Source organism: Lissotriton vulgaris, unplaced genomic scaffold, assembly GCF_964263255.1.
Source record: "Lissotriton vulgaris unplaced genomic scaffold, aLisVul1.2 SCAFFOLD_2144, whole genome shotgun sequence".
NCBI classification, from domain to species: domain Eukaryota; kingdom Metazoa; phylum Chordata; class Amphibia; order Caudata; family Salamandridae; genus Lissotriton; species Lissotriton vulgaris.
In genome coordinates, this window is record NW_028250242.1 from 420,265 (window position 1) to 436,571 (window position 16,307).

The 16,307-nt window shown below is 48.2% G+C and overlaps 1 protein-coding gene across 1 annotated transcript in view; it reads left to right on the forward strand.

The window, feature by feature from the left end:
* Positions 1–7,269, forward strand: part of LOC147663327 (long-chain-fatty-acid--CoA ligase ACSBG2-like) — a gene marked incomplete at both ends in the record, with an annotated part of 401,356 nt that extends 394,087 nt beyond the window's left edge. The window contains 2 exons of the mRNA XM_086950519.1: positions 2,569–2,708; positions 7,000–7,269. Coding sequence (XP_086806645.1) covers positions 2,569–2,708; positions 7,000–7,269 — 410 coding nt within the window. The remainder of the gene's footprint in view (positions 1–2,568; positions 2,709–6,999) is intronic.
* Between the last annotated feature and the right edge of the window lie 9,038 nt (positions 7,270–16,307).

The following is a 16,307-nucleotide window of genomic DNA, read 5'->3' on the forward strand; positions in this document are numbered from 1 at the left end:
AGTTCTACCTGTCTCGGTGCACAAATAAACAGAAACACGGGCTTCTCGATGGTGGCGTCAAAGACCAAAGGTTTATTACTGCAGGGACACAGAAGTCACAGAAACTACACACGGGCAGTATCTAGGAGCCTGTTCGATTTGTACAAGAAGGGTTGCTCCTTATATACTAAATATTGGCCTTCAGGCAAATTCTTCACAATGTTAGTACATTCCCAAACCTTTGTGTCCTAAACAATAAATATTTGGCGTTGCACTGGAATCGTCGATAATATCTGATGTCAAACATTACGAAGAGGGGTTCCCACTATTCCATCACAATCCCATGTCAACATTTCATTCACGAGCCGGACCGCCTCATCGTAAATTTCGTTACCTCCCCCTAATAAAGGCCCAGAAGGAAAGGAGCAGAGCCAGGTGCAGATGATAGAAAAAGCAGGATAAGAGATGTTTGTGGGTCGTAAATGGGCAAGGCTACCAGCTTCGGCCGCCTAATCATGATCAGGCCAACGAACACGAGAACCAGTATAGCAGGACTGGCCTCAGGCAGAGGAGGCAGCCTTTGTCGAGTCATGCAGCCACGGCATGTTCTGTTCTAAGGTGCACGTGTCACTAGAGAGGTGAATCGCCGGCTAAGCCTACGTGTCCTTAATCGAAATGAAGTAATCAGAGATCATTGCGTGTCTATTGTCTATGTGAGGGCAAGAAAACACAAAATGGCTGCCATGATCTAAGATGGATGCCATGGGTAGATCAGAAATGTATTTGTAACAGGAGTACTCTTGCTCGTAGCATAGCGAAAACACCAGGATATGCTAAATGGATCATTTGCGGTTCGCTGATACCAAAATTATGTATTTACGACAATGTTGAAAACACGGGTTCAAATCGTCACGGAACCTCAGTCCTTGGGGTAATCTTAACCTAATCTAGGTCGCCTTCCTCAAGAAGCCAACCATCTTTCTCTGCTACCAACTGCGGACGTGAGATTTTTGATCAATTATCGGAGCACCCTAACTCCTATCTCACTTGAATCTTTTGGATCGATTGTTGGCTGTCGTTGAGTAAAAGGCAAACCCTACATAGGTCAAACCAGCCTAAAACTGACACAACTCTAAAGAACCACTTACTACGGATAAGTTTACAGATTTATTATAAAGCCAAAATTAGTTGCAGGTACAAACATCTCAATATAAGGTTCAAAAGATACACAGGTAATAAGATGAACATGAACTCTCTGAGAGATCTTAATCGGCAGAAGAAAACTACCAAAACCAATTCAAAAATCAGTAGGTTAAATATCATCGACACAAGATGAATCTTAAGCGTCATTTACAGAAAAGAAACAAATCTAGTTAAACTGACCCTACTCTAGACTAGATGACATCCCTACTTAGCAAGTTCTTTACCTAAAAAGGTGTCAGCCGTTTGACTTCCAAAGAAGTTCAATCTCTCTCTTAGTCTCAGATGGAAAACCTATGCATTGTAGCAGTACCCTTTCTGCCTACCCATCCGCTCTCTAAGGGTCCTCAGGCCATCTGCTCTACCTCCTCCCCAGGGCGCTGTCCCTAATACAAAATCACAGTATGGGTGGAACGCCCCTCTGAGACGCCCACCACGTACACAATTCACGTGGTCTCGTTTCTGGTTTTTTTTCCATAGTTTCGCTTCTTTGGACCGTCTGTTAAGTTGACCTTGCTTCCCAGGCTCCGTCTCCAGCGTGCCGGTACCCCCATGACATTCCAGTAGACTCCTCCGGACCCGAGCCTATCTCCTCGAACAGAGCTCTATTCATCAAGCTCTTGATTGGTACCCCCCTCGCACCTGCAAACAGACACTTCGAAGCAGGGCCCCAAATTCCAGGCTCCCCTTATCAGGCTAGGCCATAAAACTTCGACCAACATTGGCAATTTATTTTAACAAGGCTTGACTTTTAACTTACACGTGCAGATCAAAGAAGACACTTTATCTCTCCAGGCCTACTAAATTACGTGCAGTAGCCTGCACCCTGTGAACCATTATTTCTAAACTTAAAATAATATGCTAACACACCACACTCTGGTTATACAAAACACTTCTATAAAATATATCCTTTAACATATAAGCAAATCATTGGATAATATTGAATCCATGCTACGTAAAAGATGCAATGGTACATTTCGTTCTTATACAGTGCCATGTGGTCTGCACGTTTCTTCATTTTGCATTTTACATCCTTCTTCATTTAGCAGCTACATAACATGGAACCTGATTAACACATCTAACATTTCTAAGCATTTCCACACATTTCTATATTAGCCCACACTCTATATGTGCTCTGTATCTCTAATAAAACAATTGTGAGTAAATGCGGATACATATTCTCATCTCTCTAGTTACCTTAGCTAAATTTACGCAACTGGTTTGTAAATATGGCGTATTCATACATTTCTTTCAAATTGCGCTCTCTCACTGATGAGTCTAGGACTTTGTTGATCATGAAGGCACAACTAGAATGTCCCAAATGTGCACAAATTATACTGTAAACCAATTTTATTTGATTCCCACTTCATGTTATCTAATTGGTTCCAGAACTGATCATCACAGCCGGGGGTGAGAACATTCCTCCAATCCCAATCGAGGACGCAATAAAGGAGGAGCTTCCGATCATAAGCAACGCAATTCTGATTGGCGACAAGATGAAGTTCCTGTCTATGCTGCTCACGCTGAAGGTAAGTGGAAGTGTTCGCATCCATCTCCCGTGTCTCTTACAGATCATCCAGGCACAGCTCATTGAATGTACGAGTGATATCTTCCAGGAGCGACTGGGCACAAGCAAAGCCTGCCCTTGGCATTCAAACGATCATGTGCATGGTCGAGGCACCACCCTATCTTAGCAGCTGCCCTGATCAGTTGGTATTCATTCTCTATTGGATCATGATCACTTAACTATACTATAATCCCTACATTTCATGACATGGCATCTACAGTCATTGCCTTAATCAAATAAATGGTCCCTCTTCAGTTACTTACATTTTGTAACCTCATTTGGTCATCAACCATATGGCAATGCCTCTAGAAAGAGGAACTCATGTCACCTGCCTTTTTTCAGCTTCTCCTGGTTAAGGCTGTTCTCCAGGTCATCTTGTAGATGAGGAGTCTCTTACTAGTGAGTTTAGACCCTGAAAAACCTGTTTCGGATGGATACAACTAATCCTAGTTCCGGTAAATTCTTTCCACAAGCTCCTGCATTCTCACAGATGTGGCTCCATGGTGACTCTGTACCACCCTGGAAATCACTGTGCAGTGCTGCATAGAAGCGCCACCCTTTCGCTCAGATATTAATTCCTTTCTGAGTCCTTCGAAAAAGTCTGTCAAAGCACAGATTGAGATTGCATGCAGATTACGGACCCCAGAAAGACAACTTCTTGCTTGGAGACTTCTGATGAGAAAAGTCCAAACACAATGATAAAATGATGAAGCAGGGCGTATTCGCATCTTGGCATTCAAAAGAGGGCGTCCAGGTCAGTCACACACCATCACAATCCCTGGAATCTCAGCTGATTCTGCAGCTAGTCCTTCATACCTGCAGGTTCCAAGGCCTTCATTGACCCTAGATAGGCCTTCAAAACAGAAATGTCTCAGATCTTTGGTGCACTTCTGGTTCCTGGTGCGCCTTCGTGCTCTAGGGAGCCACAGGGCTGTCTACCACTCGTATGTCTGCTCTATATCAGGGCTTGAATCAGCCCTGTTGCAGTCTGCACCTAGATCCACGCCCTTTCTTTCCATTCCAATATCCGATAGAAAATTCGGTCCCAGTTCTTTGACTTGAGATAACGTCTGTCTAATCTAAACCAATATCGCTCTAGGATCGCAGTAGCGCAACCATTTGTAATACAACCGGACTCACCAGGGTTTCTACGGAAGGATCCAAACCATTCCTGCTTTGGCTTTGACCCAGTGCAAGAGTGGCCATGGGTTTGACAAAACACTGATGATGGGACAGGGCATGGGTTCCGTTGGCTCACTGCACTGATGATTCAGTATATCTACACTTGAAATATGCAGGTAGGCTAGATGCATTCCCCACAGCTGGGCTAGATTCACCACTGGGACCTTGTTTGCTCTGGTTGTTTGAAAGCGACTGAGGGACTAAAATAAGTTGCCCACAATAGGACAAAATACATTTGCAGACTGAAATTCTTCAAATAGAGCCCACTTCATCTGGGCTACTGCTTCTGTTCAGCAAAGCCTTTACACATACCCACAGCGACATGAGCTAAGCTGTGTTCATTTCTGCCACTCATTCCACCCATGATTTGACTACATAGATTTGCCTCTGAGCCAGACTTTCTTACAGAACATCCAACATCTGAGAGGCAGACCCTCCAAGCCTCAACGCGAAAGGTCAACCCAGCGAAGGAATCAAAGAGAATTGATGTCTTTTTGAAAAGGCTGTTCTCTTTAGCCAGTTCAGCCCTTAGATCTATTAATGCAGTTTGCTTACTATGTTACAGGCTTTCTTGGGATGTTTCCAGTTATGAATATGCTTGTGGTCCCAGAGCATCTCAAGGCCTTGTTAGACTAGACTGCTTCATGGCAGCCAGGGTACTGTTTTTTACATGCTCTGGGCTGGCCTGAACATGACAATGTAGGGACAGGGCTATTCGCACTAGCGTTGTGCTTAGAAGACCGGCCTGGATGTGGTCGCCTGGATTTTCTGGTGGCTTGCCAGCATTTTCCATGCGCTTGCCCCTTGATTCCTCCAGGCTAATAGAGAAGGCGGATTTGACCTTGGAATGGTTCAAAGGTGGCCACTGTATGATCCATTTGCTTATCCATGCCACCGAAACACTTTTCCCACCAATTCAGGAAACTCTTAGTCTAGTCGATGAGCCAGCCTACGACACCCCACACAGCCTGTTGTACAGCAGCGGATCCATTCTCTGAAAGAATGTAAGCGTTACACTGGGAGGATCTGTGTAACTCAGCAGGGAAAGCATTCGCCCAGTTTCACTCCTGTTGCTGCGGCTCCCTGGACACACATGTATGACCGCAGTGGCCCATGGCAGGCCCATCTCCTCAGCGGCTGGAGATTCATCCCATCAGACAAATGGGTCTTAAAAATCCTCACAAAAGGCTAAGCTCTACCTCCTCTTACCCCAAAACAAAAACACGTTTGGGGAGAAAAGTTACACATCCTGATGCGAGAGTCTAATATTTTACTCTCCAGGGGTGCCTTCAAGTGGGCGCTGGATTTGGAGAGAGAGTTGGGGTGTTACTCCCACTGCTTCCTCATCCTGAAGAGGGATGGAGGCCTCAGGCCTATTCCAAACCTATGCTCATTTAATACCATTTTGTCGAAAGGACCAATTAAAAATGCTCACCTTTGCCCAGATTTTTTTATTCTGGAACCAGTAAATTGGATGGTTCCCTACAATTTCCATGACGTATTCTTTTTCGGATGCATTATCAAGGAGCCAAACTCACACCTGCTCATTTTCACACAACTGTGACATCTTTGTTGAAGGGTATGCCTGTTCTAGACATCTGCATACGTTCATGTGACACCACTACCCTGACAGCCGGGTCCAGTGTGCAAGTCACTTTGCCCACTCAGTTCTGTAGGACTCTTTATTCCATGTTCTCTCCCCAGACTGTGACCCTATAGAAGGTACTGCTAGGGTATCTGGTCTAAACGTGAGGGATCTGCTGTTGCAAAGTGGCCTCTTTAAAACCGAAAAAGGTCCCAAGTTTGAAATTCAGCACACCATCTCAGACAACTTGTTTCGAGGACGCAGAAGGAGAAAGTTACAAGAAACTGTCAGCCTGCAGGCATGGCGCTTATATGCTCCATCACTTCAGGGCAGTACTGTCAGTGGTGAGCCACAGGGCACCACCTACTGGCGTGCAGGAGCATTGCTTGCTGATGCCCTGGGACACTCTGTAGGTGGAGAATTAGCAGTTCGATGGAATATCCTCTAGAAAGACCTTTATCAGCTTGAATAATCCCGGATTCATATTAAATGCATGGAACTATCTCTGGAGAGGTTCTCTGTTTTTTTAATTGTGAATCTCTCGAGCGTCACTTCTGTGGTAACTATCTTTGTCCTCCCTTTGGAGACCTTGTGTGGTCTTCGCCTCTCATACGTTAATCCATTAAGGCTGTAGCTTTGCGTCAACTAGACTTTTTGTCCTGAAAGACTGAATCCTGAATCACCTAAAGAGCTTTGTGGTTTTCTATAACCTAGTTCTTGGGGAGATGTGGGTTGAAAGTCAATGATACCATTACTTTTTGTAACTAACTTTCTCCGCTTGAAGTATTAGCCTGTTCTGTGGCCTGTTCTTGGAGGTATTAAGAACTGTTTTTTTACATAGTAGTACATATTGAACATATGCTGCGTTTAAAATCTATATGTGAGATCTCATTCTAGAAATGTAATCCTTGTGGTACTGAACATACTGCAGTGTTTGTGTGGGTGAAGGGACTGCTGGTTCTTCATATTGAATACATGTCATATGTTTATATTGTGCTTTATGTAATAATAATCAAAGTTGGAATTACCAAATTAATTCACTGACCTTGAAAGGGTGAAAGGGTGAATTTGCCTTGCTATTTTACAAATTGTTGAATTTCAGATTGATGTATTTTTGAGTGGCTATCGGTTAACTCCTTGAGCTATCTTAATAGACCCAGGCAAGTAGGCAGGTGCTTTTAAGAGGCAGTGCATGAACAGCACTATGTTGGCGAGTCTTTCTGTGCAAACACTGGGCTGTGATTACTAGAGTAATATAGGGCTTGATTTAGATCTTGACGGATTGGTTACTCTGTCCCAAAGATGACGTATATCCCGTCTGCCGATAAATACGGGATTTATATTTCGGACAACGGGATGTCAGTCACCGTTGTGATGGAGTTACCTGCCCATCAAGATGAAATTCAGGCCCTTAGTGTCTTTTGTCGCGGTATAGAATGAACCAGGCTGGCGTCTTACTGTCCTAAATGCTGTTTGTCTCCGCCAGTGTAAGGTGGATGCTGACACAGGAGAGCCCAAGGACGAGCTGACCTCCGAGGCTGTCGTGTTCTGCCAGCAGCTGGGAAGCAGTGCCACCCGGGTGTCAGAGGTGGTGAGCTCCAGGGACCCCACCATCTATACAGCCATACAGGAAGGTGTCGATCGGGTGAACCGGCGGGCGACTTCCAACGCACAGAGGGTGCAGAAATGGAGCATCCTTGGCAAGGACTTCTCGTTGTTCGGCGGGGAGTTAGGTGAGTGCCCGAAACTGTATGTGGTAGGAAGGGTGGTAGATTCACACTTGTTCCTACAGGCCTGTGGCCTCTCCTGGAAGACTGATATGTTAAAGGTCAGAATGCATAGGATGCCGCCATGGCTCCGGTGTGAACTTCAGGTGGCATAAGATGCCGCAGTGGCAGCAGTCCCGTAGCCAAAAGTATATTTTTATGGGGGGCATAATCCTCACTTATGATCATACATTAAAGCTGTGTTCTATAGGTGCATTATTTCACAAATACTGGTTGTCTTACTAAATATAGACCCCCCCACGATCTTACGATACAAGAATATCAAGGAAGGAATATTGAAAGGTAAGTGCATATATTTACTATTTCTAACTCCACATCTACATACCTTGAATATTGAAAGGTAAGTGCATATATTTACTATTTCTAACTCCACATCTACATACCTTGAAGATATATATTTACACAAACACACACCTTGTAAGTACATATATGTGGAGGAAGGTATAGAATATCTATACTCATTTACATGTCAATATTGTGGATACAATATTCTGTCCTTAGTATTCTGGTGCTGATATTCCGGTGTGCCCATTGTGATTCTGTTCGAAAGAATATTTCGATTTTTTAAAGGTACATATTAAAGCACATTCAGTCACCTTTCCACAGTCCAACTAATTCCTATCAATTAGATGGTATTTAAAGTGGAAGGGTGTAGAGTCTGACTAGCAACTTAGTGTATGTTCTAATCTGTTAGATGCAAGACTACCCGACGGACCTACGACGCCGCCACCCTCATCGCACTCAAACCCGACCGAAAAAGAGCCTGCCATCGAGCCACTCCGAGACGCACCCATGGACCCTTCACCTGCCAAGCCTGCAAGTTCACCTGCATCCGAATCTGCACCACAGCCACCAAGCCGAGCACCAACAACCTCAAGTGCATCCTGCTCAGCACCCGCTCAATCCACAGGCACACCATCGAAATTTGGAACCTACTCGACAGTACCTCACCTGACGTCGCCTTCCTCACAGAAACCTGGATGAACACCTCTTCCGCACCCGACATCGCCATCCCCATCCCAGACGGATACAAGATCACCCGGAGAGACCGCGTCAACCAGATTGGAGGAGGCATCCCCATCGTACACAAGAACACCATCCGCGTCACGACCGACTCCCACGACACCTTCGCCGCCGCCGAGCACCTCCACTTTCAGATACACACCGACCCAAAGACGACCATGAGAGGCACCCTCGTCTACAGACCCCTGGGACCACGTACACAATTCAGCGAAGACATCACGGACTTCATCAGGCCGCACGCCCTCCGCTCCGCTGACTACATCCTCCTAGGGGACCTCAACTTCCACCTGGAGAACAACAAGGACCGCAACACCGCCGCCCTGCTGGACAACCTCGCCTACCTGGGACTCAAGCAACTGGTCAACACCCCCACCCACTACGCCGGCCACGCGCTTGATCCCGTCTTCTCATCCAGCAAGCACATTACCTTCAGCCACTCCACCGGACTTCACTGGACCGACCACAGTTGCATCCACTTCAGCTTCAGAAAAACCACGACCCAACACCGCAACTGGCTCCTCGCAGAAACTGGATCAAGATCACCGCTGAGCAGCTCACCACCTCCCTCAGCCAGAACCCACCCGCCAGCACAACGGACCCCACCGAAGCAGCACGCAACTTCACTAAGTGGCTGACCGCCTGCGCCGACGACCTCGCGCCACTGAAGAACCCTCCCAGCAGACCCAGAAGCAAGAAAGCCTCCTGGTTCACCAATGAACTCAAGGACTCCAAGAAAAACTGCCGCACCCTCGAGAAAGCCTGGCTCCTCGACCAGACCACAGACAACATGACCGCCCTCAAGCACCACCAGCTCATCCGCACCACCAAGAAGAAATCTCTGAAGGAACGACTGGACAACAACGCCCACGACAGCAAGGAACTCTTCAGCATCGTCAAGGAGTTCTCCAACCCCAGCACCGGCAACAACGAGATCACCCCCTTCACAAGATCTCTGCGACTCCCTTGCCTTGTTCTTCCACCGCAAGATCGCCGACATCCACAACAGCTTCAGCGCACCATCCACGCACCCAACAGTTGAACCAACGCCCCCCGCCGCCACCCTCCGCACCTGGACCACGATGACCACCGAAGACACAGCCCGCACGATGAATACCATCCACTCTGGATCTCCTACCGACCCCTGCCCCCACCACGTCTTCAACAAGGCTGACTTCATCATCGCACCCCAACTCCGGGACGTCATCAACACCTCCTTCAACACCGCCACATTCCCGAAGAGCTGGAAGCATGCCGAGCTCAACGCCCTACTGAAGAAACCAACAGCTGACCCCACCGACCTAAAGAACTTCCGACCCATCTCGCTCCTCACTTTTCCAGCCAAAGTCATTGAGAAGACCGTCAACTAACAGCTTGCAGCCTTCCTCGAGACGAACGGATCCCTCGACCCCTCGCAGTCCGGCTTCCGAGCCAAGCGGCCCTCATCCTCATGGACCTCTCTGCAGCGTTCAACACAGTCTGCCACTGCACCCTAGTTCAACGCCTCAGCAACATCGGCATCAAAGAGAAGGCTCTAGAGTGGATCACCTCGTTCCTCACCGGAAGAACACAGAGAGTCCGCCTCCCCCCGTTTTGATCCGAGGCAACCGAAGTCATCTGCGGCGTTCCGCAAGGATCATCACTCAGCCCCACCCTCTATAACGTCTACATGAGACCTCTTGCAGCCATCACACGCCAGCACAACCTCAACATCATCTCCTACGCCGACGACACCCAACTGATCCTCTCCCTCACCAGAGACCCCGCCACCGCCAGAACGAGTCTACACGAAGGGATGAAAGACGTCGCCGAGTGGATGAAGAACAGCCGCCTGAAACTGAACTCAGACAAGACGGAAGCCCTCGTCCTGGGACCATCGCCCTCTGCCTGGGACGACTTCTGGTGGCCCCCGCCCTTGGCGCCACTCCCAAGCCAACGGACCACGCACGCAACCTGGGCTTCATCCTGGACTCCTCCCTCTCACTGACCAGACAAGTCAATGCTGTCTCCTCGTCATGCTTCAACACCCTACGCATGCTCCGCAAGATCTTCCGATGGATCCCGACCGAAACCAGGAAGATGGTCACCCAGGCACTCGTCACCAGCCGACTGGTCTACGGAAACACCCTCTACGCCGGAACCACAGCCAAACTACAGAAAAGACTCCAACGCATCCAGAAAGCCTCCTCCCGACTCATCCTGGACATCCCCCGACGCAGCCACATCTCCGGCCACCTGAAGGACCTGCACTGGCTCCCCGTCAGCAAGAGGATCACGTTCAGGCTCCTCACCCACGCACACAAGTATCTCCACGACCTGGGCCCCAAGTACCTTAACGACCGCCTGACCTTCTACACGCCCAGTCGCCAGCTACGTTCCACAAGCCTCGCCCTCGCCGCCGTACCACGCATCCGAAGAGCCACTGCTCGTGGCAGATCCTTCTCCTACCTGGCGGCCAAGACTTGGAACTCCCTCCCTATCCATCTTCGACTGACCCAGGACCATCTCGCCTTCAGGAGACAACTCAAGACCTGGCTGTTCGAGCAATAGCGGACCCCTTCCTCCAAGCACCTTGAGACCCTGCCGGGTGAGTAGTGCGCTATACAAATGTTATGATTGATTGATTGATCTGTTCAAGCCTTGTCCAATGCAAAACGTATCAAGTTATTATTTTTATTTTTTAATCAGCTGACCCCAGCTCAGAGCCATCCCTCCCAAACCACACCTCTTACCTTAAGTTGTGAATATGCAGTCTCCACACTCACATTTGTTTTGATGGAGGATGTTCTACCTGAGACATTCTGCATCAGGAAATCCTCTCACCAGGACGGCCCGAAAGGTTAAACCTTACCTCATGTAAATTTAGGAAACCTCATCTACTTCATAAAGTGTGGTGTTTCCTAATTCCAATCAACTTTGTAAGTGATTTTTTAATTCATCTCGCCACTAATTTAACATTTTATAGAGAGCTTGGAGCAGATCCATGAAGAACATTTTGGGAAATTAGTGGCAAACTGTTTTAAACATTTTACGCTGCAGCTGTGGTGAAAACTAGATACCTTAATTATGGTTCCTTAAACGTTTTGTCCTAGGGGATGGGTACTTAGCGTAATGACACAGGGTTTTGAGTTACTAACCCCTTTTTGAAAGATGAATATTCTGTTAGTGTAGCCCTCTGTGACATTGCAGGCTATATTGAATTCTTTCAGAGTGACAGCACTGCTGGTTTGGACACATCAAGCCCTCTGTAGCAAGCCGGTCAACCTAACAAAATATCCGCCTCGGGCAAACAAAATAAAGATCTCTCTAGCAGTAATCTCACTAGTCTACATTTCACAGCAGGCCAATGTAGGCTGAAACAATGTCAATCAAATGTAAGTTGTACCTGACGTGCTGACTCTGCCCAGTATAATAGGCTGACCAAAGCACTAAGTCGTTTTGGAATCTGGGGTTCAGTGATTGGACGCTACTTCTGAATGGCTGGTAAGTTTAAGTGGTGACAGCCTCACGGATCACTGACAGAATATCGACAGTCAAAATATCGACTTGCCAAAATATCGAGGTAAAAATATAGAATGCCAGAATATCGACTTCCTATCTACAAACAGGTAAGTACAAAAATATCGACTCCAAAATATCAATAGGAAAAAATATAGACAGTCAAAATATCGAATTTTTTAAGTATATTAAAAGTAATTTAAAACTAATATAATAATAAATGTAATTAATTTAAACATATTTAAAATACTTAAACTTAAAATTAATAAATAATTAATGAAACTTAAAAGAAAAACAATTATTTTAAATAATAATATATATATATACACATATTATTAACAAAACATATACAATATTTTTTCCGTAGGATAGCGAGAGGGTTAAATTAACTATTCACACTCCAGAGAGTGCAACAGTAGGGAAAGCGTTAGATAGCGTAGGGGTAAAAATTACTATTCCCACTCCAGTGAGCGCAACAGTAGGGAACGCGTGTGATAGCGTAGGAGTAAAAATTACCATTCCCACTCCAGTGAGCGCAACAGTAGGGAAAGCGTTAGATAGCGTAGGGGTAAAAATTACTATTTCCACTCCAGTGAGCGCAACAGTAGGGAACGCGTGTGATAGCGTAGGGGTAAAAATTACCATTCCCACTCCAGTGAGCGCAACAGTAGGGAAAGCGTTGGATAGCGTAGGGGTAAAAATTAATATTCCAACTCCAGAGACTGCAACAGTAGGGCAAACGTTGGATATTGAGAGGGTAAAAACTACTATTACAACTCCAGAGAGAGCAACAGTAGGGATAGCGTAGGGGTAAAAATTACTATTCCTACTCTAGAGAGCGCAACAGTAGGGAAAGCATTGGATAGCGTAGGGGTAAAAATAACTATTCCCACTCCAGTGAGTGCAACAGTAAGCAAAGCGTTGGATAGCGTAGGGACAAAAATTACTATTTCCACTCCAGTGAGTGCAACAGTAGGAAAAGCGTTGGATAGCGTAGGGGTAAAAATTACTATTCCAACTCCAGAGAGTGCATCAGTAGGGAAAGCGTTGGATAGCGTAGGGGTAAAGATTACTATTTCCACTCCAGTGAGTGCAACAGTAGGGAAAGTGTTGGATAGCGTAAGAGTAAAAATTACTAGTTCGAGGCATGTTGGCTGCTGAATTCATATCTGTGCATAGATCGCCGCCTAGTGTTGGGTCCGGATGATTGCACATTGTTGTCCTGGAAGAGTCTTCGAAGTATCACGAGATAGGTGGCTCCTCCCCTGGACTACAGTGCGCAAGGGATGTCTTTTATTCCCTCTTGTCGGAATCGATAGAAAACTTTCTTGAGACCAAAAGGTCTTTAGCCTATACGTCGGTATTGTCTTGCGTTCGGCATTACTTCTTCTAGTTCGGCTCCGAGCCGGATTCTCTACTCCCGCATGCTCTCGGCGCGGAAGGCCTAGTCGACGCTCCTGATTTATTGACCGTCCATCATGGACCGAAGCCCGTTCAAGGGATGTCTGGTCTGTTACTCGAAGTACCCCCACATCGACGTCCACCCGGTGTGCAACAAGTGTCTGTCGCCGGACCACGATGAGGACAAGTGTGGGGCTTGTTCCCGCTTCAGGTCTAAGAAGACACTTAAGCTTCGACGAGCTGCGCGCCTGGAGGCCCAGCAATCTGCTCCAGCGCCTGTGGACATCTTCGATGAAGGGGATGTCGAGGACGAATCTATCCAGGACGTTTCGGAATCAAACCCCGCGTCTGACGTCGAAGATGACTACAAAGCGGATGCTGAGGTGTTCGAGGGCGAAGAAGTAGTTGACGAGGTAGGAGAGGACGACGACGGGGCCCTTGGGGCCATGGAGGATAGCTCAAACTGACTCTGGGGCCGTGCCGGTTTATAAGGCCCAGGTCAAGGGATCGCCTTCGGGCCTTACCCAAGATCTCACTATGGGTTCCACGGCCCCGCCTTCGGGCCCGGCCACGGACATTGTTGCCAAGCCACTCCCTGGCAAAACGAAACCGAAAGTGAAACCTACGGTCTCGACGCCAGATACTGCGCAGGTGCCAGCACCGAACCCGAAAGTGCGCATCGCTTTGGTCGGCTCCAAGGCCTCTTAGGCTTCGGCGCCGAAGAAACCGAAGGTGGCTGTCGAGCCGAAAACTCCAGTCAAGGGCATCGAGACGAACTCTGCCGCGCCAAAGGCTAAAGTGAAGGTGGTCGAGTCGGGCGCGTCGGTGCCGAAGATGATCGACACCAGCAAAAGCCTTGTCGACCCGAAAAAGGCTGTCGGCGAGCCGAAGAAGTCGCTCAGTGACCCGAAGAAGCGGCTCGATGACCCGAAGGTCCTCACGACCCCGCGTTCGCACGACAAGGCCAAGGACGCTGCGCCTCGAGAGTCAACTTCGAAAGTGGCCTCAAAGGATTCCATTGAACCGGCGCGCCCATCTGCCCCGTTCACCAAGAAGGTGACTGACTCCCTGCAGCGCATCCGTGACGGCACCGCGTCGGTCGATCCGACGGAGCCTCTGCCTGCGAAACCAGTGGAGAAACCACCTAAGGTGTCCACGCCGATCCATTTCACGTTGCCGCCTAAGACGGCGCCAAAGGCTTTCGCTCCTAAGGCGGTGGCCGGCGTGCCCGACAAGGTCTCCTCGGCGCCGAAGGCGTCATCAGTGGTTCACGGCCCAAGACCTCGACGACCTTCGGGGGATGAGCGTCAGGAACACTTCATCGACGCCGAAACGGACAGACTTTTTCTTCTGAAGCGGAAAATAACCCCAGAACCCCAACTAGAGTCTTACAAGATCCCTCTCAAGAAGAAGAAAGACTCTGCTTGCTCTCCCGTCTTGGTGGAACCCCTTTCCCCGCAGACTCATGATGTGTCGCCCACTTACACGGATGTGGACGCTGGTGAGGGAGATGATGAGGATGAGTACAGTTATCCAGTCTATACAGACCCTGAGGATACCAATGAACCCTGGGCAGCTGGTGGTGACCCTGGGGATCCTCTATCAGGCCAAGACCCTCAACTTTTTTCTGCTAAAACGTCTCCTACAGAAGACTCTACTGCTTTCAATGCCCTCATTGAACGGGCAGCTAACAATCACAACGTCCAGCTACATGCTGACCCTGTGGATGTGGATTTCCTCTTTGACACCTTTTCGGTATCAGAAAAAACTGTTAAAACTCTGCCTATGCTGAAAGGTGTTTTAAAGTATGCTGCTGAGATCTTTAAAGAACCTACCAGGGCAAGGGTGATAAACCCTAGGATTGACCAGAAATACAAGTCAGCGCCTACTGATCCTACCTACATTAAAGGACAGTTGCCTCTGGACTCCCTTGTCGTCTCGAATGCCCGGAAGAGGGCTAATTCTCAGACTACGAGTGATGTTCCTCCCCCAGACAAAGAATCCAAGGTCTTTGAGGCTTCGGGGAAGAGGGTGGCAGCACAAGCAGCCAACATCTGGCGCATTTCTAACACACAGGCGCTTCTGGAGCGCTATGACAGGGCACACTACGATACACTGGAGACCCTGTTGCAACACCTGCCTGATCAATACAAGGATGGGGCTGAGATGCTGATTCAGGAAGGGAAGCTAATCTCTAACGCTTCCATTAAGTGCGCTCTGGACGCAGCCGATGCCGCTGCCAGAGCTATAAACACTAGTGTTATGCTTCGGAGACATGCCTGGCTCAGAATCTCTGGATTTAAGCCAGAAATCCAATCCACCATCCTGAACCAAACAGTTAACCCAGATCACCTGTTTGGCCCGGAGGTTGACACCACCCTAGAAAAGATAAAAAAGGATACTGAGACTGCAAAGTCAATGGGTGCCTTACAGTCCCAGCAGTTTCGGGGTGGGTCCTTTCGTCGTTCCAGCACTAGAGGCGTCTCCAGGGGCCAGCTCTCCCAGTCCACGCAATACTACAAGGGCAACACTCAGACTACTTACACCAACAAGAGTCGCGGTGGATATTGTGGCAACAGTCCCAAGGGCAGAGGACGTGGAAACAGCTCCAGATCCTCTGCCACCAGCAAACAGTGACGCCTTGTCACTGCCCCCTGACCACACAACACCGGTCGGGGGGAGACTCCAGCAGTTCCTGCCCGTCTGGAAGTCCATCACCACAGACAGGTGGGTCAGAAAACTTATCCAATACGGTTATTGTCTGGAGTTAACATCCACTCCACCCAACATGCCCCCAAGACACCGTCCTATGTCGGACGAGCACTTGCACTTATTGCAGCAGGAGGTCACCGTCATGCTGCAAAAAGGGGCAATAGAGCTCGTGCCGGTGTAGGGCAGGCTGTTCTCAAAACACTTTTCCAAACTGCTGCAGCTGGCACGGGTGGCCGCCGTTAATGGAGGGACTGCTGACATTCATATCGCCCGCCCTCCTCCCCGTGCCTGTAGCAGCTGCAGAATATACACATACTTCTAGCATGGCTTCATTCACTGAGTTCCACTCCATCTTGGCCACACTGGCTAAAAACAA